The sequence below is a fragment of the Moschus berezovskii genome, chromosome 11, assembly GCF_049115385.1.
Source record: "Moschus berezovskii isolate FMDL1 chromosome 11, NW_MosBer_1.0, whole genome shotgun sequence".
NCBI classification, from domain to species: Eukaryota; Metazoa; Chordata; class Mammalia; order Artiodactyla; family Moschidae; genus Moschus; species Moschus berezovskii.
Genome location: NC_142470.1, coordinates 97359316 through 97383971, shown reverse-complemented (window position 1 = coordinate 97383971; position 24656 = coordinate 97359316). Strand labels below are relative to the sequence as shown.

The 24656-nt window shown below is 46.0% G+C and overlaps 2 protein-coding genes across 2 annotated transcripts; one reads left to right on the top strand and one right to left on the bottom strand.

Annotated features, from left to right (window-relative positions):
- Positions 1-929: 929 nt before the first annotated feature.
- On the bottom strand, positions 930-19173 carry CCT7 (chaperonin containing TCP1 subunit 7). The gene is made up of 12 exons (XM_055400163.2): positions 19031-19173; positions 12025-12178; positions 11289-11395; positions 9655-9780; positions 8818-8870; positions 8300-8471; positions 5323-5487; positions 4399-4587; positions 3558-3655; positions 2863-2995; positions 2208-2414; positions 930-1286 (listed from the first exon to the last, which is right to left on the bottom strand). Exons 1-12 carry the CDS (start codon positions 19034-19036, stop codon positions 1068-1070), a joined length of 1629 nt encoding a protein of 542 aa, XP_055256138.1. The 5' UTR covers positions 19037-19173; the 3' UTR covers positions 930-1067.
- Positions 19174-20116: 943 nt separating this feature from the next.
- PRADC1 (protease associated domain containing 1) lies at positions 20117-24294 on the top strand. Its single transcript, XM_055400199.2, has 5 exons — positions 20117-20296; positions 22326-22426; positions 22985-23094; positions 23368-23535; positions 23761-24294. Exons 1-5 carry the CDS (start codon positions 20230-20232, stop codon positions 23879-23881), a joined length of 567 nt encoding a protein of 188 aa, XP_055256174.1. The 5' UTR covers positions 20117-20229; the 3' UTR covers positions 23882-24294.
- The last annotated feature ends 362 nt before the right edge of the window (positions 24295-24656 follow it).

Genomic DNA, 24656 nt, shown 5'->3' with positions numbered 1-24656 from the left:
TCCTCAGGTCTTAAAATGAAAATCAGGAAAAAAAAAACAGCTGTTTAGGCTTAAAACTGTGTAGCTCTAACATCAAACAAGTAGCTGAACACATCCCCACAACTCTGAGTCAGCTATTATCATTATCATACAGGCAGAACCGGAAAAACTTTACTTAAAGACCATCAAGTTAGGAGGGATGCCAAACTCCAATGTGTGACCCTGCCACCACCTCATTCTACTTTTGAGTTCATCAAACTCCCAAGTGGTTGAAATTCAGATTAAAAAAAAAAAAAATCACTTCCCAGATTCAGGGAGCAGAAGCTTTCTATTAATTAGTTAACTGCAGGCCAACTCTCAGGACTAGCATAAACGAGGAGGCAGTTAGAATGCTGATTTTATCTGTGCCGGCCATTTTCAACTTTCACTGGTTAGAAGAAAGCAGAAGGGACCCCCCAGAGGACCATTAGTGGCTGAATTAAGACCAGGTGGCTCCTTCAGCCACCTCCTCAACGGATGCCCTTCTAAGAAGTCACAAGACTTTAGAAACATTCCTTCAAGAGTCCTCAACCTCGAGATCTTAAATAAGAGAGATTAAGGGACCGAGTCAAAAGAATAGGGAAGTAAAAGGGGTAGACAAGATAATGTAGTGCATTAAACAGAAACCCAGAGAAACCCTAGGAGCAGTGCCGGGCAAAGTCAGGGCTAAATAAGATGACGTCAGAAAAAAAGGAAAAAAAAGGAAGCAACTCCATATCTTCCAGTTGCTTCTAAGACTGAGAAAGCAACTAAAGTAAAACTTCCAGACAGGAGCCACTCAAGTGGAGTGCCTCCCCTGGCCGAGTTCTCTTTTCTACCTGCTGGGTGAGTACATGTAAAGCTACAATTCTGAGCTGCAGTCAAGACATTTATGAGTAAAATTCCTGCACCCAAATAATGTGCAAAATGGATTCTAAGTCTTTTAAGTTTTATTTAAATAACCTCCAGTGAGAACAGAGTGGGCCAAATACTGCCCCTTCCTTGTAATATTTGACCAAGAGAGAGTAAGCACAGCCTGCCGGACACTCGTGTGAGGGCTGGGGAACCTCTCAAAGACGGCCACGACCTCGGCCCCGGCCAGCAGCTGGGGAAGCATCCACTGTTGAGCGAGGGTTCTTGATGGTTTCATCTACAGACACGATAAGGCACGCAGCCTCAGAGGCTGCAGTCAGGGCATTGATCCGCACCATTGCTGGCTCCCACACAAAGGCCTCAAAATTGTCAGCAATGTCCTCATTGTTGATGTCCACCCCGTACCACATGCCCCCCTGAAAAAGCAGAAAAAGAGGGAAAATGATATGGAACTGCTCTCAAATTTCTTCCTGCACATCCTCTGAATGACTAAGATTGTGAGGCATCCTCAGGCTCTCTGAATCCGCTGGCATCTCCCTAAGGAAGATGGCATTCCAAGGGGAGCCTGGAAGCCTCTTCCCGTCCCTGCTCTCCACCACCCTTCCAAACCTGAGAAGTGCTGACAGGGCCTCTCCCAGGCAAGCTGCTGGGTTTTAGGAAGGCCCACCCTCAGGTCACCTGATGACTGTATGTCAAACCATGCTTCTCAAGAGGATGATTTTCCAATCTTTGATCTCATTTATCATCACAATGCTTCCAGTAACCCCCGTTTTACAGACAAAGAAACTGACACACAAGAGAAAGTGACTTGCTTAAAGCTCTAACACAAGTCAGAAGCAAGGTCACTCACTGAGCGCTGCTATCCTCACACTGAGCATGTAACAAATGGCATTTAGCAAACATCTCCAAATGAGTAATTGCTGAACGGCAGACGAACAAATTAAATTCTCAAGAGATGCATGCTCTGCACAGAGGTAGTACAGCCACGGTTGGACTACTGTCAGCAGGGCCCTGCAGTGCTAGAGGAGCCCACGAGGAAGCCCGTACACAGAGTAGCTACTACAAGCTTCCAGGCAGGAGGCTACTGTGTTTCTGCGTTCCCTCAGTGCACCAAAAGGAGTGATCAGACTCTTGCAAGAAGCACTGAAGAAACCCCGGAACAACTAGTCCTGACACCATGTCTTTCCTTTTGACCTCAGAAGAGGCAGTCAGTTGGTACTGGGTTTGGTTCCAGCACCACCTGGGCTGACCACACAGAGCCTGAGAAAGCACAGCACACCCAAAGAATCTAGCCCCATCCACCCAGTCCCTTGCCTCAAAGGAAAGGAATAACCCACCTGGGCGTGCCGAGCCCGTAGCTTGTTGAGGATGTTTGTGGCATCAAAGCCAGCATTGTCACACAGCTGGCGTGGGATAATTTCCAAGGCCTTGGCATAGGCCCCAATCAGTAGCTGCTGTTTTCCTGGAATGGTTCTTGAGTAATCTCGCAGGTACTTGGAGAGCTCCATCTCGATGGCACCACCACCAGCCACCACTGAATCATTCTGCAAAGACCAGACTCACCTCTAAATTCAAGGAGCTCCCTGTCTAAGCTCCAAATTGGGCCAGTCAGTCAACAGGCCCCCTAGCCTAGAAAGAGGGTCAGTTCCTCATTCCCTCCCCGAATCCGATCCCAACTTCAATCAGGTGAACCATATGGTTTCTGACCATCTTCAAGGTCACCTACACCTTGAAGGCACTGGCACAATCCCTGGGATGGCTGACTCCATCAGTTCCACAGTTGCTCACAGGAACAAGTCTTAGCTTTTAAGGTAGCATGACTTATTTTGATAGACTGCGGATGTTTCTTAAGGATCCATGAGACAATCAGGGCCCACATGCCCCACATGGAAGGACAGGTTATACAGGAAAGGGATCACCACACAAGTCCAGAGTTGCATCAGCTCAAGAGGCAGAGTGGGCTGTGCAGGCTGGAAGCCCCCAGTCCAGTACCTTGATGGCCCTCCTGACAATCATGATGGCGTCATGCAGGGATCGCTCTGTCTCCTCCATAAATTGCTCTGCACCACCACGGAGGATGATAGTGCATGTCTTGGCCTTGGGACAGCCAGTGAAGAAATTGTACCTACATCCAGGATCAAATTGTATTTGTGAACTCCTTTCTGCTGCCAACCCACAGTGTTCTGGCCTCACCAAGTCCTCCCAACACTTACAGCTGCTCTTCTGTCCCTCACTAAAGTTCTCCAAGCCCACCCTTAAAGGCGCATTCTTGGGAAGGTCTAGGGCTGTATCACAGGGGCATAAAAGATTGTGGAGTCAGACTGTAGAACTGATTTGACCTTCTTTCTTCCTCAAACACTTTATATAACTGAGCATTACACACCCCAAGAGATTAAGACCTCAGAAGAGAGTAGCTCATGTTACTGTAGCCTGCCAGGCTCCCCTGTCCATGGGATTCTCCACGCAAGAATACTGGAGTGGGTTGCTATTTCTTCCTCCAGGACATCCTCCCCACCCAAGGACCGAACTCACTTTTCTTCATTTCCTGCATTGGCAGGCAGGCTTTTTACCTCTAGCGCCACCTGGGAGGCCTGTTATATACACACCACAAACCAAAGATGGCAGAAGGCCATCCGGCAAGTCTCATGAGCTAATAAGCAAACAGGGAGCCCAGGCCTACCACTCACCTCTCGCCTCCAATTTGAGTCTCTTCAAAGACCTGGCAGCGGCCCAGAACATCTGATGACAGCGCATTCACACTGGTCTGGATGGAGCCTCCACAAGCCTGAGGAACACAAGACAAAATCATCTAGCAGTGACAGATCACATTAAGTGGGAAGCAAGCATCCTGCTACCTAGTTTTAAAGCCAATTCCCATGTCAGACTGCCACGGTGGCCCAGATACACTGGATGACCCACTCTCACCCTTGACCTCAAGGCTCCCTCTGGAAAAGGAGAAAACAAAACAGAATGAGAAACATGAAGGGCAAAGCAGCCCAGTTAAGAAGAGATGGTGACCCTCTGCTTTACCCAACGCCCTCTTCCCTAAACTAGGTCCTTTAAGCCCAGTGACCGAAGTCATGATCAGTGCTTTAAAACCTAAAGCACCTTGGCAATATGCTTAAGAAGAAAGGGAGGTGGGACTTCCCTAGAAGTCCAGTGGTTAAGACTCCATGCTTCCAGTGCAGGGGTGCAGGTTCCATCCCTGGTCGGGGAACTAAGATTCCACAGGCACAAGGTGCAGCAAAAAAACAGAGAGGAAACCTGGCCTGCAGCATCAAGACTGGAGCTCAGCCAGCTAATCCTAGCGCGACTGCTAGGTTCCCTCACAGATCAGCTTTCCTGACTTGTTTGGTTAGATTAACTGTTATATGCTAAGTATGCACACACTGGAACTGAAGTGTTTCATGGCAAAAAGAGTTAAGTAGACAAGCCCCAGATTCACATACCACTTCAGTACACTAGGGGTAAGTGAAAACCCCTCTGGGGCCAGAAAGACCTAAAAGCAGCCTGTGAAAGTTTGGTTACCATCATTGTCCTCTTCAGATCCTCCTCCGGCACTCGGCCAGCACAGAACATGTCCCTGTCAGCAAAGTACTGGGTCGCCACATCCCCGATGGGGAGTTTGGACAAGACGACTTTGGCTCCGGAATGATGGATCTTCTCTAACTTGTCATAAAGAATGTTCCACTCAGCATCAACAATTGCCTGGTAATCCTGAAGAGACCCAGAAAATACTGATTTATTTGGGAATTAACAGAGGGTAAAGAGAAGAGACTCCCCTCAGTTCAAATAAACAAGGACCCTATAAGGTAACTTAGGAACCATCTAAAACTTTCAAACACAAAAGCAGAAAGTAATCTGAGCACTGGGAGCTACTCCAGAGCTGGTATTTGCTAAGGTGTGAGGCAGTATGGCCAGCTAAGTTCTAGCTCTTCTGAGGCACTGTGCCCATGGAGTTCCCAACGACAAGACCTTTCCTTCAAAGGCCATTCTGTGCTGGGGATGCATTTTCCAAGAACAGTTGCTTACAGCTGGGTGACAATGCTACCTCCAGAGAGACAGCCTTGCTGATACCAATGTTGGGAGCACACTGGTCCGAGCAGCATGGGACACAGCCTAGAAGGGCAGATTACATCAGCCCAAATAAGAGGAATCAAAATATAGGGCTCATTTCATAGCTGAAAGGCTCCCCCAAGCTCCTTCCCCAGGGTCAAGGATAATATTTCATTCAGCAGGTTTGCCCTATCCAAACCTCCTCAGGTCCAGGTCAGAGAGAGTAGAGTGAGAAGAGTGGGCCCAGTATTTAGACATCAATACTTAGGGGCACAGGAAGAGAAAGGAGCGCTTAAGGTACCTGAAAAACAAAGCTAAGCCCAAGATAAGCACGAAGGCCCAAGGCTTTGGCCCAGAATGCTGCCCATTTTCATGCTGCCAGCTGGGAGAACCTACCTCAACTGTGTGGACTCTGATCTCCGCATTATCTTTCTCAGCTTTCAGCTCAAGCTCAACATTTAAAAGGGCAATCAATGGATTATGGTACTTTTTGGGCTGCATTTCAAACCCAGCATAAGAGAAAGTCTTCTTGAATGCGACACCAGCAACAAGCTGGGACTCCTGTTTAAAAAAATCAGATGGTTCAACAGCTCAGTACTGGCATGAAATAAAATCAAGTTAGTGGTGTGATAGACTAATGCACGGCCATTTCTGTGAACCTGAAAGGGTTAATTATGTTTTTATTCCACTACTGTAACAAAGTTTTTCCATCATCCTAAATGCTAGGAAAAATACAAAAACATATTTTGGTTGTCCCTTCGGATAAGGAAAACCACTTAGCTTGCAGAGACCAAGCATGGGAAAGGCCTGTCTGGGCTGTCCTTTAAGACTGGCCTCCAAAGCACATGCGCCAAGGGGTGCACTGTCGTCCCAACTCTACGCCTCCCAGTCTTCACTGCACATGCGCACACATGCCCCTCCCTGCCTGTGCTGCACGTGAGTGCACAGACACCTGTGTGTTGCAGCCGAGACACTTCCTCTCTTTAGGAGACGGAGACAAATGTCCTAACAGTCAGAAATTTCCTGCAGTTCTAAGTTATCATTGTGCCTTCTCCCATCTCGATCCCTCAGAATAGGAACTACTACACCACTCATTCCAAAACAGAGCTTGCTGCGTGGTAGATTTAAAAGAAGAGCATGATAGAAAGCACATGGCACTTGGGAGTGACTTTAACACTGTGAGAAGGCAGGCTCAATCTCAGATCTCTTATTAAATGACCTAGTCATTTCCCACTCCATAAAGAAGGGTATATTCAGGAAGTGAAGTCAGAAAGAAAAAGACAAATAGCATATGATATCATTTACATGTAGAATCTAAAATACAACACAAATGAACCTATCTATGAAACAGAAACACTCACAAAGTGAACAGACTTGTGGTTGCCATGAGGTGGGGGGTTGGAGGAGAAATGGGTTAGGAGTTTGGGGTTACCATGCAAACTATTACACAGAACGGGTAAACAAGGTCCTACTATTCAATATTCAGTGATAAATCATAATTGAAAGGAGTATGAAAAAGAATTAGGTATGTGTAACAAACACTTTGCTGAACAGGAGAAATTAACACAACATTGTAAATCAACTGTATGTTGACAAAATAACAATTTTAAAAACTGTATTCCATTCAATGACCTATGGTTTTCTGGTAGTACGAATCTACAATTTTAGTCTATAATACATAATACTGTAGCCTAACAGGGAACAGATTCCTACATCTTTCGAATCCACAGCCTCCTAAAGGGGGTGATGCCTTAGCTGAATCAAGAGGGATGCGCTGAAATAAGTCAAACAGAAAACGAAAAAGATGTTCCCAACAGGCAGAGGCAGTATGGTGCAATCAGGGGATGAAAAGCCATTAGCAGTTGCTGGAATACAAAATGAGAGGATGGGGGGTGGTGAAAAAGAGGGCAGGGACAAGTTTAGGAGAATCTTAAAGGCTCTGCTAAGGCCTGACTCTTGCCCTGTGGGCAATGTAGAACCCCAAATGGCTTTACACACAGAGTGTAAACTGAGGAACCTCACCCTGCAGCAAAAAACAGAATGAACTTAAGGGATGCAAGACTGGAGGAAGGGTGCATTACCAGGGCAAAGGACGACTAAAAGAGACAGACTGAACATGGCTTGGAGCCCCTGGCTTTCTCACCAGTTAAAAATTACAGCTCTGATCCCTAGTTTGCTGCTGCTGCTAAGTCACTTCAGTCGTGTCCGACTCTGTGTGACCCCATATACGGAAGCCCACCAGGCTCCCCCGTCCCTGGGATTCTCCAGGCAAGAACACTGGAGTGGGTTGCCATTTCCTTCTCCAATGTGTGAAAGTGAAAAGTGAAAGTGAAGTCGCTCAGTCGTGTCCAACCCTTAGCGACCCCATAGACTGCAGCCTACCAGGCTCCTCCATCCATGGGATTTTCCAGGCAAGAGTACTGGAGTGGCTTGCCATTGCCTTCTCTGGATCCCTAGTTTAGTGAATGCCAATTTAATCTCAAGGGTTTCTGGAACACAAGATGGAACACTGAGATCAAAGTAGCGTGTAAAGACAATGTCAGCAAGCCATGACATAGAGAACGGGCTGAAACACGACCATTTGGGGGCCAAAGGCATGGGAATGGTTCAGATGACTTTCAGATTCTTTACACCTTTATTATATAAAGGGAATCTCATCCCACTCTCATGTGCCATGACAGGAAGTGGAGGAGGAAGATGAACAGAATGAAAATGCAATTGTGCTGTGCAAACACAGCAGACACTAGTCACTATTTTAATTTAAATAAGTGAAAAAATATTCTGTTAAACAAACAAAAGCCAGTTGCAGGACACGATGTATTACAAGCAAGCATTCATTTCAGAAAACAATATTTACATTTACACTTATAGAGGCACAGTCTGGAAGAACACACACATAGTTTATAGTGGTTTCTAGGGCAGGAGTGGTATAGGAGAAATTTTTTCTTTCCTTTAGGGCTTTCTATACAGTTTGACTTCTGTATTATCTGTTCAAGATAAATGAATAAAAGGAAGAACCTGCCTGTACCACTGGAGAAGAATGGACTGAAAAGTATTTATATTTATTGAGAGGGTTTTAGATAATTTATCAGAGCTAGCCCTGTCCCCTCTCACATTAACAATGAGATTCTAAAAATCAGCCAGTTCATCCTTCCATTCTGCTGACAAGTAATACAAGTCTGTGGAGGTTACAAAATGCACCTACAGACAGGAGACAGCTTATAGCCACAGCATGAGGAGCACAGCTTCAATCTGGCTTCCAGCCCAAGTGCAGTCTCTCTATTCCTCTAATGCGTGCTGTCCTCCCACAGCAAGCTGCCTACAGGGTCACTGTGAAAGCAAGAGCCTCTGAGGGAGGCCTCAGCAGGCTTACCTCTAGGGCTCCACCTTGCACCTTCTTGATTCCAATCATTTTAAGCTGCAGCAAATCATCAAGCATCATCACTGCGTCCACCACCATCTTAGCGAAGAAGGCTTTCTGCTGGGAGATCAGCTTGGAGCTCAGAGCAGTCATGGCACATTTCTCAAGCAGCTTTCTCTGCTCCCTGGGACACAAGGGTGGGACCTGCATCAGGCCTTGAAAGCCTCTCTTATGGGACTCTATTGCAATGTGGATTCTATCCTAGCCTCTACATTCAGTCCTCAACACTTTGTCTTCTGAATCTTTAGGGCAGATTACCACTGACAGATGGTGACTGCAGTCAAAGACCTCATGAGTGACAGCTTTTAAACTACTGTCTACAGCCTCTCTTGTACTACATGGACTGGGGCACAGCAAGGGGTTTAGGAAGAGCCAAACAGCCCCAGTCCATGCAGGGTATTCGAGCACGCTTCTGCATCCAATCTGGCCATGGGGAGTCAAGGTTCTGACAAAGTTCACTGCAAACTTACACTTTATCTTCCTTCTTCACAGTCACTGCGATCTCTTTGATCTTGTTAACTGCCTGCCAAGAACAGAAGCTGGGTGAGTCTCTCATGTTAAAAACAAACTGGAAAAAGTGGATCTCAATCTCTCTTCCTAGTCCCTGATCTGCTTACTCCCAAATCTTAAGTATTTCTACTCGACAGCTGAAATAACATTTCTAAGTCTTATAGCTGCCCAGAAAAATATACATCTCTAGTTTAGAAAAATGCCCAAAGTTAGACATGCAGAGCAGGCATAGAACAGCACCAGTGACAAAGTGTAGGCGTAGAACAGCACCCGTGACAACTTTTAGTACTTTATATATTAACTATGTTATGTAATATATGACACACACATTTGTATGTTAAACACTGTATCTTTTCAAAGCCATCTTTTTCAAAAGATATCCTTTCATACATACTTCTCACATATGATTTCATTTTAATGTCACCATCCCAAAACAGAGACAGTAAAGAAAGTAAGGTGAAGAGGAACTGAGTTACCCCAAGTTAAAGAATGAAAGTCAAAGGTCAATAAAAGCAAGGTCTCAAGATGTGCTATGAAGTATTCGATAAAAACAAAACAGCTCTCACCGACAGCCTGTGATATGTCTACATCATAGTCTGTCAGGAAACTTGAAGCTTAGACTAAGTAATAAACCTAGTCAATAGCTACTGAATGGTAGAACTGAGATTTCTATGTAGTAGAATTCAGAAAATATTCAAGGAATGTTGTCCCCAGACCCTCCACAGCCCAATACAGACCACATCCTAAGAGAAACAAAAAGTTGCACAAATGGCCCAGCTTCACTGGCACTCCCATACCAACTGTGTGGCAGTGCGGAAAGCGCGGATGATGATCTGCGGGTGCAAACCTTCCTCCACGTAGGGTTTCACCTGTTTCAGAAATTCTGCAGCCAGCAGGGTCACTGAGGTGGTGCCGTCACCGACCTGGAACAGGATGATAGGAAACTCATATCCACTCATGTTCAGGAATAAAACTCCCGAACTCTGTTTTCTAGGCAATCTATCCATATAAACTGAGGTGTTGCTGGGTAGATATTCATCCCATCAAATGGTCCTGGGCCACAGAATTAATTCCCCAGCCAGGCCCATTCTCCAAAGAGGGCTGATCTGGACAAATTTTCCCAGAATATTAAATCATACACACAAATTAACCAAGAACTGATTTACTATGGAGAAGGTACTATGATCAGTAACACAGTATACATGCTTATAATATTATAATGCTGCTGCTGCTGCTAAGTCACTTCAGTCGTGTCCAACTCTGTGTGACCCCATAGACAGAAGCCCACCAGGCTCCCCTGTCCCTGGGATTCTCCAGGCAAGAACACTGGAGTGGGTTGCCATTTCCTTCTCCAATGTGTGAAAGTGAAGTCGCTCAGTCGTGTCCGACCCTTAGCGACCCCACGGACTGTAGCCTACAAGGCTGCTCCATCCATGGGATTTTCTAGGCAAGAGTACTGGAGTGGCCTGCCTACTATGTCACAAATAACAAATAATGGTAGCAAAAGGTATGAGATAAATAGGAACAAATTCTATGGGAGTTCACAAAACAAACCTCTAAGGATCAAAGTCTTCTGTATTTTAAACACTATTTGGAATAAGCAGATTATGAGCCTGTTTTTCTTAATGGCAATTGTCTATAATGGGATCTAAACTTTATTTTTAATAAAGGAGAAAAAGAATAAGAGTTTTTCTTCCCTCTGCTTCCCCTTTTCTTTGAGAAAAAAGTTTTTTAGAAAACTGATTAACTTCTGATATAGAATAAATTTACTTTTAACTCACTTACGTTTCTGTGGACTGAGATTTTAGGGAGAAAAAAAGTTACTGTGGCAAAGGGTTTAAGCTGCCAAATTCCTAGACAGAAAGGCATTCCTTTGTTGAAAATTGCCATACTGTTTTCCAGGCTACAGGGTCCTAACAGACCTTTTAATATAACTTCAGAACGTTATCTGTAACACTCTGAAATGCAAACTTGTCTCTCTCAATATTTATTATCAGGACTCCAGTGTTAGAAATGATTTTTAAAAAGGCAAAGACAAGTTAATGTCACTGACAGGAACATAAAACAGCAAATTTTATATTATGTGTGTTTCACCACTATAAATTTTTTTTTTTTAAGAAAGAGAAAAGTGAACTGGAAATAATCTTCAACTCCATCTCATAAGGCAACCAACAGATTAGAGGTTAAATTATTTACTGAGCAACTCATATGAATGACAACACACAGGCCTGGTCCTGAGATCTGAGCCACACAGAGTGGAACAGAAAGAATTTTAAAGGGCTATTAATTCCATCGACATAGTTTTACAAGCCTCTATTTGTGAAACCATGATTTTAGATATAAAATCAAAATGCTTAAAGAAAGAAGAGCAAAGGAACAAACAGGCATGTGTTTCAATCTCCACTGAAATACGCACACTTGATATTCCTACCTCAGCATCTTGGGATTTTGCAATGTCCACTAAAGTCTTTGCTGCAGGATGAACAACATCAAGGAGTTTCAGAATTGTGGCCCCATCATTAGAAATTGTTGCTTTGCCTTTAAAGGGACAAACACAAAGTAAAAATGTAACAATCTTTTCTTAAATTCTGACTTCTAGCTGGACTTAGAGCCCATATACACTTTATTGGGACAGGACAGAGGGTCTCGTGGTGGGAACGAACTAATCTTATAGATTTAGCTCTGGGCAAAAAGGGCCACCTAAAATCACACATTTCCAAAAGCCATGAACTCTTCATTTTCCCTGAACAGCAAACCTCTACTGGATGTAGAAAACATTTTAAAAAATAAGAACGGATAATCATTTAGATATTCTTAACAGTTGATACCCTCGTATTTCACTTGTAAATTAACAGACTAAAACATAATGTGGAATTTGTCTCAGCAACATGATACAATAGGAGTGACTACAGGCAACTTCAGAAGGTTCTATTTCATGTTTCTAGGGCAAATCTCTCTACAAGGCAAGATTCCTGAACCTGGCTTCTCCCATATATTCCCAAGAGGCTCAGCATTCAGGACAATGTATGAAAAGAAGTAGCTTCATAGTGAGCAATCCTTCAGCTATCTTAAAAGCAGAGGGATTTCTGTTGCCAATCTCTGCTGGCCCCAAACACTTTAGAGGAGCCTCCTCTTCTGCACACTGGTCTGAGAAACTCTGCACTTACCTCGGCCATCCACAATGAGCTTGTCCATACCACGGGGGCCCAGGGTAGTTCTGACAGCCTCAGCAATCACCTGGCAAGCACTGATGTTACTTACAAGCTGGGGGATGCCTTGGGAGCTATCAGTCCCCTCTTTCAACAGGATAACTGGTGTGGGCTAGAGAAGAAAGAGCAATTCACTTAAAAAAAAAAAAAAAATCTGGAGGCCCCTTTAAACCACATTCCCCCAATGTCCATCCACTACATCTATTCCTTAAACAGCCTCTACCTCCAGAGATAGCATGCTCTGCAGGTATACCAGAAAATGGTTTGAGAAGCACTGATTTAGTCAAAAAGAACAAATCAAATATTGTATTCTTCAGTGCCCTGTTGAAAAAGCATAGCCCTTTCAACTCCTGATCCTATTTCCTGGGTTGAGGAACAAGGCCACCGCACAGGAGAAAGCAGGCCTACTCGGTGCTCACCCTCCGCAAACACCCACTTAACTGCATAAGAGCTTAATCGCAGGGAAGTAGATGGGGCACGGATGCAAAATGAGATGCCAAGAGCTTCAGATGCTGTCCCAGAGATGCCCGGGCAGGCGGTTTTACCAATGATGGTGGCTGGAGTGTAGGGAGATGGCTAGGCAAATAAACAAATGGCACGTTTGTCCTGCCTCACAAAACGACAACTCTAATTTGTACAGCAGTGTTTCCATCTCTCATGCTGGTTCCATAAAGCTTTCTTGTGACTATTCTCCAACCAGATAGCCTAAACAAGTTTTTCTCTATTTTGCATTGGTCTCAGAACAGTCACTATTCTCTTATGACTGATTTTATGTATGTAAAACAGATAAGTGTAAACACTGTTTCAAAACTTTTGTTATGTTAGTTGCTGCTGCTGCTAGGTCGCTTCAGTCGTGTCAGACTCTGTGTGACCCCATAGACGGAAGCCTACTAGGCCCCACCTTCCCTGGGATTCTCCAGGCAAGAACACTGGAGTGGGTTGCCATTTCCTTCTCCAATGTGTTAAAGTGAAAAGTGAAAGTAAAGTTGCTCAGTCGTGTCTGACCCTTAGAGACCCCATGGACTGCAGCCTACCAGGCTCCTCCTTATGTGTGTGCAATTAGGCTATGTTGTTATTTAGTCCCAAAGTTGTGCCTGACCCTCTGCAACCCTATACTTTGAAACTTATTTCTTACTGTGGATTGCAATAAAGTTTGACAGTCACTGCCCACATCCACCCTTGGGGATATTTCAAGTGTTCAAGTGGGGAAGACATAGAAAAGCATCAGGCTGTCTCAGTCCAACAAAAAGAGTCAGGAATTCACAAACTAGAAAGTCAAACAACCCATGAGGCTGACTCCACATTAACTGAAAAATTTCTTTAAAAATTTGACTTCTTTGGCCAGTGTAGCTGGAGGGTAGTGAGTAAGCAAAAGACTGGAATGAGCTTGAAGAAGCAGACAGGAATGAAATCACTACTCATTTGCAGACTATGGTAAGGAGTTTATAGATTTTATTCCCACAAAGAAGGGATGCCCTGGAAAAGCTTTTAGCAGAGTAATGGCATAGTCTAATTTACACTGGGGTAAAAAAACAAACAAACAAAAAACTATAAGCAGCAAGATATAATGAGCTACTGCATAAAAACAGCTAGAAAGATGCACAACAAACTCAAATAATAAAGAAAATTTTGAAACTTGGGTATTTTATTTTGTTTCAATTTTTCCTAACAAACATTATACATTCCTTAATGGCTTCTCTGTACTCTCAGAATTCCTTCAGGTCCATTGCAAAGAAAAATGGGTTCCCCAAAGGCCCCTTCTCCCAGCCCTGCTAAATCATTCCTCAGGGCAGCCTCAAGTCATCTCTGGCCCAGCCCTGCCCCAATAGAGATTTACATTATCAATCAAAAACCAACTTGAGTCTTAATCCCTTCCTAGTCCCTTCAACAGTCATTCACCCCACCAAGTCTAACTTATCCAATGTTTTTATAAACTTTTTCTCATCTCTAACTCCAAATTATACCCCACCTACAAGAGCCACACTGCCACATTCTACCAAAACCACTTTCTTACCACTAGGCCAGCAGTTCCTCAGAGCTGCCATTCTTCTCAACAGTAGTTAACATGTGCACTGGGAACAGGGGATCCCATAACTCTCTCTGCTCTTTCTCAAGCATAATGTTTATACTGCCATCCACCTTAAAGTACAAGCTTCATAAAGGTAAAATGAAAGTGAAGTCACTCAGTCGTGTCAGACTCTTTGCGACCCCATGGACTGTAGCTACCAGGCTCCTCTGTCCACGGGATTTTCCAGGCGAGAGTACTAGAGTGGGTTGCCATTTAAGGACTACACTAATTTCAATGTGTAGAGTGCTTATTTTTTTTTTTTTATTTCTACTATTTTTTATTTATTATGATTTACGTGCATACATGCATAAAATTCATCCCTTTAAAATATTCAGTAGAGTGGTTTTTAATATATTTGTAGATAGGTGCAACTATCACCACACTTAATTTTAGAACATTTTCATCACCTCAAAAAGAATAATAATAATATCTGTATAATCTGAGTTATATAGATACGTGAATCTGTCATTGAACTATATTCTTAAGATCCATGCATTTTCCTGTAAGTTATCTCAATTTTAAAAAGATTTAAAAATTGAAAAAAAAAAAGATATTAACCAAAGTTTTCAAACAGCACTACTCCTGTTCTTGAATACACCTTCATTTTATTCTAAACTACTTTTATATTTTAAGGATTCCCAGATTTAATCAAATATTTTTTAAGAATATAAAGAATATGTATGTACACACACACAAATGTGTAAAGGAGCTACAGCATGAAAAAAAGCCTCATGAAGAATGATTTAAACTTTGTGCAAAATAAGGTGATTTAGAATACATCAATAATATGAACAGGAAAAAATTCTACAAAATTTAGCTATCACAACCCTTTCCCCCCTCCACCCACCCATGTAAGCAGCAACTAATCTACTTTCTTTATCTATGAATTGTTTATCTATAAAAGTTGTTTAGCCATAAGAAGGAAGGAAGCACTGACACATGCTACAACGTCAAAGACCCTTGAAAATATTATAGTATAATGAATGAAACAATACAGTCACAATCATATAATCACATATTGTGAAGTGAAGTGAAGTGAAAGTCACCCAGTTGTGTCTGACTCTTTGCGACCCCATGGATCAAAGAGTCCAAGGAACTCTATAGGCCAGAATACTGGAGTGGGTAGCCTTTCCCTTCTCCAGCGAATCTTCCCACATTATATGACTCCATTTACATGAAATGTCCAGAGTAAGCAAATTCATAGATAAAGAAAGTAGATTAGTTGCTGCTTACACGTAGAGTGCTTAGATTTGGCCACATATAAAGCAATATACAGAAGCTGTTGGTGCTGAAAATTCCAATTACATTATCAGTTGAACCTTGAACAGCATGGTTTGAACTGTGTGGTCCACTTATGCCTGAATTTTTTTCAGCAGTAAATACTACAGTACTACACCGCCTGAGGTTGGTTGAGTCCTCGGATACAGAGAAATCAAGATACGGGGGGCTGACTAAATCATATGCAAACTTTTGACTTGGACACTTGAAAGTGTTTTATACACATCATGAAGTAAGGTGGCAATTGGTTCTTATTTTTGGAAAAGCATCAGCAGTATGGTGACACTAAATTCACTGAGACTTCCTAAGTACAAGCAAGAAGGGCTTGGAAGAAACTGACCACGTTGTCCCAAGCACCTATGCTTTATAGGCCCTACAGAAATGGCAAGCTGGGTACAGAGATCCTTTGGGGAGGAAAAGGTGGCAGGGCTGGACTGAGCCAAGCTAGGTCAATCAGGATGGTGCCTCTTCTATCAGTTCTCCAAGGGCAAGTCCAGCTTGTGTCCTTAAGTTACTTTCCAATCACATTTTTACTCAAGTGAAGAAACAATAGCAGAATTCAATAATCTGCTAAGGGTACCTATCATGAAAGGCTTGCTAATTTCAGCTTAATGGTCTTCGTTCTCCTTAAAAACTTTTAATAGGCATTATCTACCTTGATGCTCTATAAAAACAACAGGTGTTCATATGCTAAGGCATGCAGTGCTGAACACAAAGGCAAGGACATATCAATACCTTCTGTGTGGTTGTACCGAAGTCACAGGACTGAGCTTTTTGAGGAACCCTCTTACCTCTTTTTCAATCACAGGAGGCTTCCAGAGTATCAGGTACCAATTCAATACCAGGTACCGAACAATAACAGCAAGAAGAGATCTTGGTGACTTAAGTTTCACACACAAAAAGGAGAGCTATTAAAAGTCAATAAGCGAGGAAACAGAGCAGGGGCCAGTTAAGGAAAAAGCCGAGGTGGTGGTCTGGGGCCTCCTGGTGAAGGGTTTTATCACAAGTCAGAAGAATTTTGGGGGCCGGAACTGTGGTATAATACCACACTCAAAGGCACACGTCTATTAAGTGGCACAGTTACTTACAAACACAGGCATTCAGTGCGGCTCCAGAGCCCGTACTCTCAAGTGTTGTACTATGCTGCCACTGCATGAGGTGAAGATGACTTCAGGGAATAGTAACACTGAAGACAGACTGAAAAAGGCAGTACTAGATGGATGAAAGGGCGAGAGGGTATACAGATTAACTCCAGGTTCCTACTCTCTCAGGTACAAGCAGGATTCTCAGGGCATTTGGTAGAATGAACATCTGTTAGCTGTCAGTCTGACATATGACTAGGTCAGGCAGAAGTTGAGGAAGCAGGAAAAGAGAACTGAGTTGGACGGATAAAAATGAACAAACGAACTGCCAAGTGCACAGGGACCACAGGTCAGGGTTTTACCTCAAACACTCAAAAGCTGGCCCTGTTCAACAGCAACTCGGGGGACACTACAAGCTTGGTTGGGACCCATGGAAGGTACCTGTACCTCCAAGTTGGAGAAACGGACGCCACAGAAAGGGAGAGGGGAGGGCCACAGACAGCCTCCAGGATTCACCAGCTTCCCTGAAGAAAATGAGACCCAGAATTAGGTGGCCAACTAGAAAAGCCATCTAATGTCACATCTGGAAGGGCAGATAGGGTCAGAGGCTGGGTCTTCTCACCTCTAATGCATCATCCCCACTGCCCTGCCCGTTCTCCTGGTTGAGAAGTTGCACCACAGAAGCTGTACTAGGGGACTAGTACATTCAGTAGGTACTATAAGTTCAAACTACCACCCACCAGTGCTCATTTCACAGGCGAGCAAGGGGTAATAATGCTCAAAATCCTTCAAGCTAGGTTTCAACGGTAGGTGAACCAAGAACTTCCAAATGTACAAGCTGGATTTTGAAATGGCAGGGGAACCAGAGATCCAACTGCCAACATCTGCTGGATCACAGAACAAGCAAGGGAATTCCAGAAAAACATCTACTTCTGATTCATTGACTACGCTAAAGCCTTTGACTGTGTGGATCACAATCAACTGTGGAAAAATGTTAAAGAGATGAGTATACTAGACCACCTTAACTGCCTCCTGAGAAACCTTTATGAGATCAAGAAGCAACAGTTAGAATCAGACATGGAACAAGGGACTAATTCAAACTGGGAAAGGAGTATGTCATGGCTGTATACTGTCACCCTGTTTATTTAACTCATACACAGAGTATATCGTGCAAAATGCTTGGCTGAAGCTCAAGCTGGAATCAAGATTGCTGGGAGAAATAGCAGTAACCTCAGATATACAGATGACACCACCTTTATGGCAGAAAGCAACTAAAAAGCTTCTTGATGAAGGTGAAAGTGGAGAGTGAAAAAGCTGGCTTAAAACTTAACATTCAAAAAATGAAGATCATAGCATCCAGTCCCATCACTTTATGGCAAATATATGGGGAAACAGTGGCTGACTCTATTCTCTTGGGCTACAAAGTCACTGCGGATAGTGGCTGCAGCCATGAAATTGAAAGACCCTTGTTCCTTGGAAGAACAGCTATGACAAATCTAGATAGCATATTAAAAAGCAAAGACATCATTTTGCCGACAAAGGTCTGTATAGTCAAAACACTGTACAGATCTGAGAGCTGGACCATAAAGGTGGTTGAGTGCTGGAGAATTGATGTTTTCGAACTGTGGTGCTGGAGAAGACTCTTGAGAGTCCCTTGGACTGCAAGGAGATCAAACTAGGCAATCCTGAAGGAAATCAGTCCTAAATATTCATTGGAAGGAATGATGCTGGAGCTGAAGCTCCAATATTTTGGCCACCTGATGCGATGAAATGACTCAGTGGATAAGACCGTGATCCTGGGAAAGATTGAGGGCAGGAGAAGGGGACGACAGAGGATGAGATGGTTGGATGGCATCACCGACTCGGTGGACATGAGTCCGAACAAGTCCGGGAGGTGGTGATGGACAGGGAAGCCTGGCGTGGTGCAGTCCATGGCGTCGCAAAGAGTCAGACAGCACTGAGCGACCGAACAACAAAATGCGTTTACTTAATGAATGAAGGGATGAGGAGCGGAGTACGAGCGGAGGGATGTGTTTTCAATTATGCAGCCGCAAGGAGGCAGGGAGCGGGGCAAAGAGAGACCACCTTCGGCTCCATCCCCATGCTGCCTCTGCCTGTTCTAGGAAGCACCCTTCTTCACATCCGCGTTTTTCAAGACAGCCAGCGCTTACAAGTCTGGCCCTGAACCGCGTATCACGCTCAACCCGCAGTCATTTGACCTAGGTCATGATTATGAGGGGCTCCGAAAACCGGGTGACCGACACAGGTTCAAGGCCCCGAAGCACCCTGGGACTTGTAGTCCCGCCGGCCCGACCGGAGCCTCCTCTTGAGCCCCACAAAACCCTCGCTGAGAGCAGCTGCTCCAGGCCCGGGCCCACCAGGCGGTAGCGGGCCGGGGTCCCTCACAGACAGAGGGTCGGGGCGAAAACCGAGTCAATAAGGAGGAGAAGGTTTTACGAGACTGGCCTAGGCCAGGCGGAGCCAGCTACAGACCAGATGGCAGCGGATGGGGCCGGATGACCGAAACGCGACTCACCATCATCTTGTAAGCGTATCCAGTGGCCGGCTACACCTCTTCTCCGCGCCCGGGAAGCCCAGCAACCCCACAATGCTCCGCGCCAGAGAAATCCCCAGAAGCTTCACAAAGCCGTTGGACCGGGAGAGGAAGGGGCGGGCCACTTCCGCCACTCTATGGTTCGCTACCACAGAGTCGGCGTGGCTAGAAGGGTCAGAGGCTGGGCCTCGGCGAGAGTTAAGAGAATCGTTGGTGAGGGATGGTTCGCCAGTTTTCCATGGTGCCATTATTTTTGAGCATGTGGAATCCTTGCTCGGCCGCATCAGCCACTAACTGTAATTCCATTCCCCCTATCTCCCAAGACCAAGGGATGCAACAAGCGCATATATTTATTGACTACTGACTGAGACTTTTACTAAGCATTTGACGTGAGTGAGCTCGTTGTTAAACACTATCGTTTTTGGTAGTACCACGATCACGCCCAGTTTACAGATGAGGGAACCGAGGCTGAGAGGTTAGGTGTCCAAAATCACACGTGGGCACCTGGCCCGAATGCTTGTTTTCTGGTTTGGCAGTCAGCGCTTCCTCGAGGGTCGGGTACATCAGGCCACATCCCCAGAGCCTACTGACTACGAGCGCACAAACGCCAGTGGAACTAGACAGAGGATGAGCAGAGCAGGGGTCGCCCGAGACCACCTGGGCGCTAGACTAATGCCTTCCCAAGAAGAGGATGGGAAAAAGGAAAGCAAAGCTAGAAGATAAATCGTTATCTTGCGAAGCGGCCGCGGTGAAGATTCGGCCGAGAACGCACGAGCTGACTAGCCAAGACTTTCGGGGCTGAGGCGAGTCCTGCGGGTCTCCGGTTCTCAGTTCCCGCGGCCTCCCAGGCCCGCCCTCTGCGTGAGGGGTCCTGCAGAGTCTAACCCAAAATGAGAAATGCTGGGGCGGGGGCCGGCAGTTGCAGTTAACAGTTTAGACCAATCAGCCCTCGGCCTCACTTCTCTCGACCAATAGGAAGTGGGCTAGGGCGTAGGGGCGGAAAATGTGGCCACATAAGCAGGTCTCAGAGCCAATCAGTCCTAGGCCTCATTCCGGTCAGCCAACCGACGGCGTGAGCGGGTCCGGGGGCGGGAGGCCAGAGCAGCTGTCAGGCCGAAGTCCGGCTAGCTACGCGCGGCGGGGTGGCTGGAAGAAGCGCGGCGCCCGGCCGGGCCCTGGAGATGGTCCCCGGCGCCGCGGGCTGGTGTTGTCTCGTGCTCTGGCTCCCCGCGTGCGTCGCGGCCCACGGTGAGCAGCAACGGGCGGGGCTACGCTTCAGGGCGGGGCTGGCGGACCAGCTTGAGCGCGTCCTGGGTCGGGGGCCACGGGTCACCTTGGGGACCCCGCGAGTTCGGAGCAAGGCAGGTCCAGACACCGGCATCTGGAGTGGGTGGGTAGCGGTCCCCAGGGACATTAACTGGGCGCGGCCTGAGGCTGGGCTGTGAGTCCCCAGCTACCCACGTCGAAGGAAGGCTCCCCCTACCCCCACTAGCGCCGACTTAGGTGGCTGAGCGGGGCGAAGAACAAGGAACACCCAGGGGTACTACAGGCTGGAAATATTTGAGCACTCATACATAAATGGGACCCTGGAGAATGGAAAGGCTCCCCACTCCAGTATTCTGGCCTGGAGAATTCCATGCACTATATAATCCATGGGGTCGCAAAGAGTCGGACACGACTGAGCGACTTTAACGCTCACACTCACACGAATACTACAAGCTGGAAATATGTGACCACTCACATACATAAATGGGACCACACATTGCTATACGTGGGCTTACACGCACTTAGCACATACGCACACACCAAACCTGTTTGCACCTACACAAGAACATAAACATACACCCATATACCTACGTGAGCACATCTGTATATCTACACTTAATTGACACAGATCAGCGGATGCAAAGGCTAGGCAAAAATGTGTACGGAGGAGGGGAATTTTAGTGCTAATCCAGGAAGGCCTCCTGGGAATGTCTCTCTATTTGACGGGAAGCCTCCACTCCCAGGACAAAAGGCTGTATGTGTAGCCCAGTACCAAACCAGTGGACCTCTACCTGGTGGCTGATTAGGATGTAGAAAAGGACAGCTAAGCCACAGTCGATCCCAGCCTTGACACACAGTAGTGACTTGTGGCAGAAGCTTCCACCCTTTCACATTACTCAATCTCTCTGGGTTAAGGAAACCAGCGACTTCAGTTCAGGTAAAAGATTACACTTTGGTACTAAAGAGATCCACATCCCAGAAAAATCTAGTTGTTCTGGCAATTCCCTGCTGCAAATAGTTGTTCATTCACTCAACAACCTTTTAGAGCACCAGTTATAGTCTAGCCATTATGTTGGATAATGTGGATACAGTATGGAATGAAATTACAAACTTAAGTCCTTGTTCTAGTGCAGGAGAGAGGCAACAAACAAAAATAATTCCAAATTATGTTAAAAGTGTCACTGGAGGCAAGGTACATTTTTGAATGGGCATAAAGGGAGGGCAGTCACAGGGCAGGTTTCTCTGAGAAAGTGATCTGACGGATGAATAGGAGTGAGCCCTATAAAGAGGCACAAGTGCAGTATGGTGAGGGAACTTGCGAGAAGACTTGGAAATGTGAAAAACTGGAGGCCAGTGTAGTTAGAACATAGGAAGGGAAGAGATGAGGTTGGGGCAGCTGCCAACAGCCAGATCAAGCAGGGCCTTGCAGACTAGTTTAGGTTTTAAGTGCAAAAGGAAGTCCTTGAAGGGTATTGAAGCTCTGGCAGTGGTGACATGATCAAATCTGCTTTAAGACGTTTAAAGGAAATTCCTGGCAGTTGTTAGGGGAATGGACCTTAGGGAGCAAGAATGGAGGCTAAGATAGACCAGTTAAAAAGCTGTATCAGCTAGGACAAGAAATGGTAGTGACTGGAAGAGGGGGGAATGGCAGTGGAGCCAGATTTTTTTTTTACAACAGCTACCATATCTACCACCTTGAAACTCTCAAGTCTGCTTCAGAGCCAAGACGAATTAACCCTCAGAGAGGTAACGCTGGAACTCTCAGTCTCCCTGGCTCACCTGTGTAAGCAGCAGCAGCTGTAAACCTCTGGGGTCACTAACTCTGTCTGCATCAGCTCTATCCTCCCAGGGCAGAGACCATCTATCCTACCTACTTCGAGGACACAGTTGGCTGAAGCTGGGTCTCTGGGCCCAAACCATAGCCAGCCTAGTTGAAGGCATGGGGTCCATCATCTGAACCTGAACCAGCTTTTCCCCTGGAGCCGTCTCACCTGTACATTTTACCTTTCAGGCTTACGCATCCATGATTATTTGTACTTTCAAGTGCTGAGTCCTGGAGACATTCGATACATCTTCACAGCCACGCCTGCCAAGGACTTTGGTGGTATCTTTGTAAGTTCAAGGAGGCCCCCTCATCTCTGATGCTGTCTCCACATTTCCCCTACTAAGTTGAGGTGACCTTCATCAATTCAATCAATACCTGAGTGCTGGGACAGAGAAGGGGGCAGAATCCTGCTCTGTCTTCCAGGGGCTACAGAGCCAGGAAGGAAGGGCTTCTGGCTGGTCCTCTGGGTATAATACAGACCTGGGCATCTCAGAGGGAAAAACTGTCTTCTTAGGGACATGAAGTAGTTAAAAAAAACAAAAAGCCAAAGGCTCCGCTAGCACCACCACTGAACTATTAATACGTGACTCTGGGTCCATAGCAACTTCCCTGTGTCTGTGAAAGGGAGGGTGGAAAAAAAAATAAATTAAGGACTTGACAAAAAAAAAAAAAAAGGGAGGGTGGGATAGGACAACCAGACAATTGTGAGAATTCAATGAAAGTGCTCGTGTCCAGCACACAGAAATCACGCATTTCCTTCATATTTTGTGAGGAGCTGATATGATGGAATGATCAGCTCGGTCCTAAACCCTCCCCACACTTTCACCTGTTTAAATATCTTTCAGCACACAAGGTATGAGCAGATTCACCTTGTCCCTGCGGAACCTTCAGAGGCCTGTGGGGAACTCAGCAACGGTTTCTTCATCCAGGACCAGATCGCGCTGGTGGAGAGGGGGTAAGGCGCAGACAGGCACAGGCACCAGGGGAGTGTCTGATGTGAGTGTTGGTGGTGATACTTAGAAATAACTGTTTTTAAATAATTCACCTTTTTAAGAGTCTTTAAGAAATGTCTTAAAATTATCAAAGCCTTTGGCCATTTACTTGTGAGCCTCTATAAAAAAAATAATCCTCCATGGTTGGTCCTTCTTTCACCCTCCCAGGGTGGTGGTCTGGGGAGGGGATAGCTAGGACCCTGCCTTTTCTTTGGTCTCATCATCACCTCTTCCAGGGGCTGCTCCTTCCTCTCCAAGACCCGGGTGGTGCAGGAGCACGGCGGGCGGGCAGTGATCATCTCTGACAACGCGGTTGACAATGACAGCTTCTACGTGGAGATGATCCAGGACAGTACCCAGCGCACAGCTGACATCCCCGCCCTCTTCCTGCTCGGCCGAGATGGGTGAGGGGTTCTTGTCTCTGGCTGTATTAGCACCAAACTGGGTGCTACAACTCGGGGAGGTCAAGGGCAATTACTAGTCCCTACCCACAAGCCTCATCTTGGGGTGCCCTGGTTGGAGGGCCAAAAAAGTCCTCAGGCTCTGGAACTCCCAGAGTAATGGGGACAGCGGGGCCTGATGGGGTGCCGAGAAAGTGACCATCACCACCTCTCTTCATGCCCTCCCAGCTACATGATCCGCCGCTCCCTGGAACAGCATGGGCTGCCTTGGGCCATCATTTCCATCCCAGTCAATGTCACCAGCATCCCCACCTTTGAGCTGCTGCAACCGCCCTGGACCTTCTGGTAGAAGAGTTGGTCCCACATTCCAGCCATAAGCAACTCTGGGCTGAGAAGGGAAAATCCAGGAATTCTGCTGTTCAGGATTTGGGGATAGCATTTGGGAACTGGTGGAGCCAGGTAGAGGAAAAGGGCTTGGGCCTTGACTCAGCTAAAGGAAGCCACACCACTGGCATCTCCTCCCCTGGGCTCCTATGGTATCTCCTGCTATGGGAAGAGGCAAGAGCCAGGCCCCGGGGCTGGTGGGCTAGGGTCTGAAACTAAAGGAGCCAACAGCAGGTGGTTTGAGAGCCATCTGAGACCTGTCACATCCCACCTGGCTCCAGCCTCCCCACCCAGAGTCTTTCACAGCAATTGCTGGAATGGTATAAGGAGCTGGTGTTTGAGGACGTAATAAACCCTCAGTGACTTTTTAGCAATAAAGCCTCTCATCAGGGTTGCAACTGTGTCCTAGAGTAAAGCACACAGGGGTGGGGTGGGGGACTTCAAATACTCACTTGGTCCCAGGCTCTTGTTTTGAAGGGAGGAAACTGAGGCCCAGAGAGGGTACAAGGCTTGCCCAGGGTCCTTCAGGACCAGTGCTCAGACTGCTAATCCTGGATCCCGACAGTCTCCTGCTCAAGAACTCAGGAAGCGGTGGTTCAGCCCCCGAGGAAAAGCCTCCTCGTTCTGGGGATCTGCTCGTTCTGTCTGGTTCTGGGGATCCACTGGACCTCAGAGGAACCCTGCTCTTAGACCTGAGAAACATTTGCACAGCAGATATAGACGAGACGAGGGATGAATCC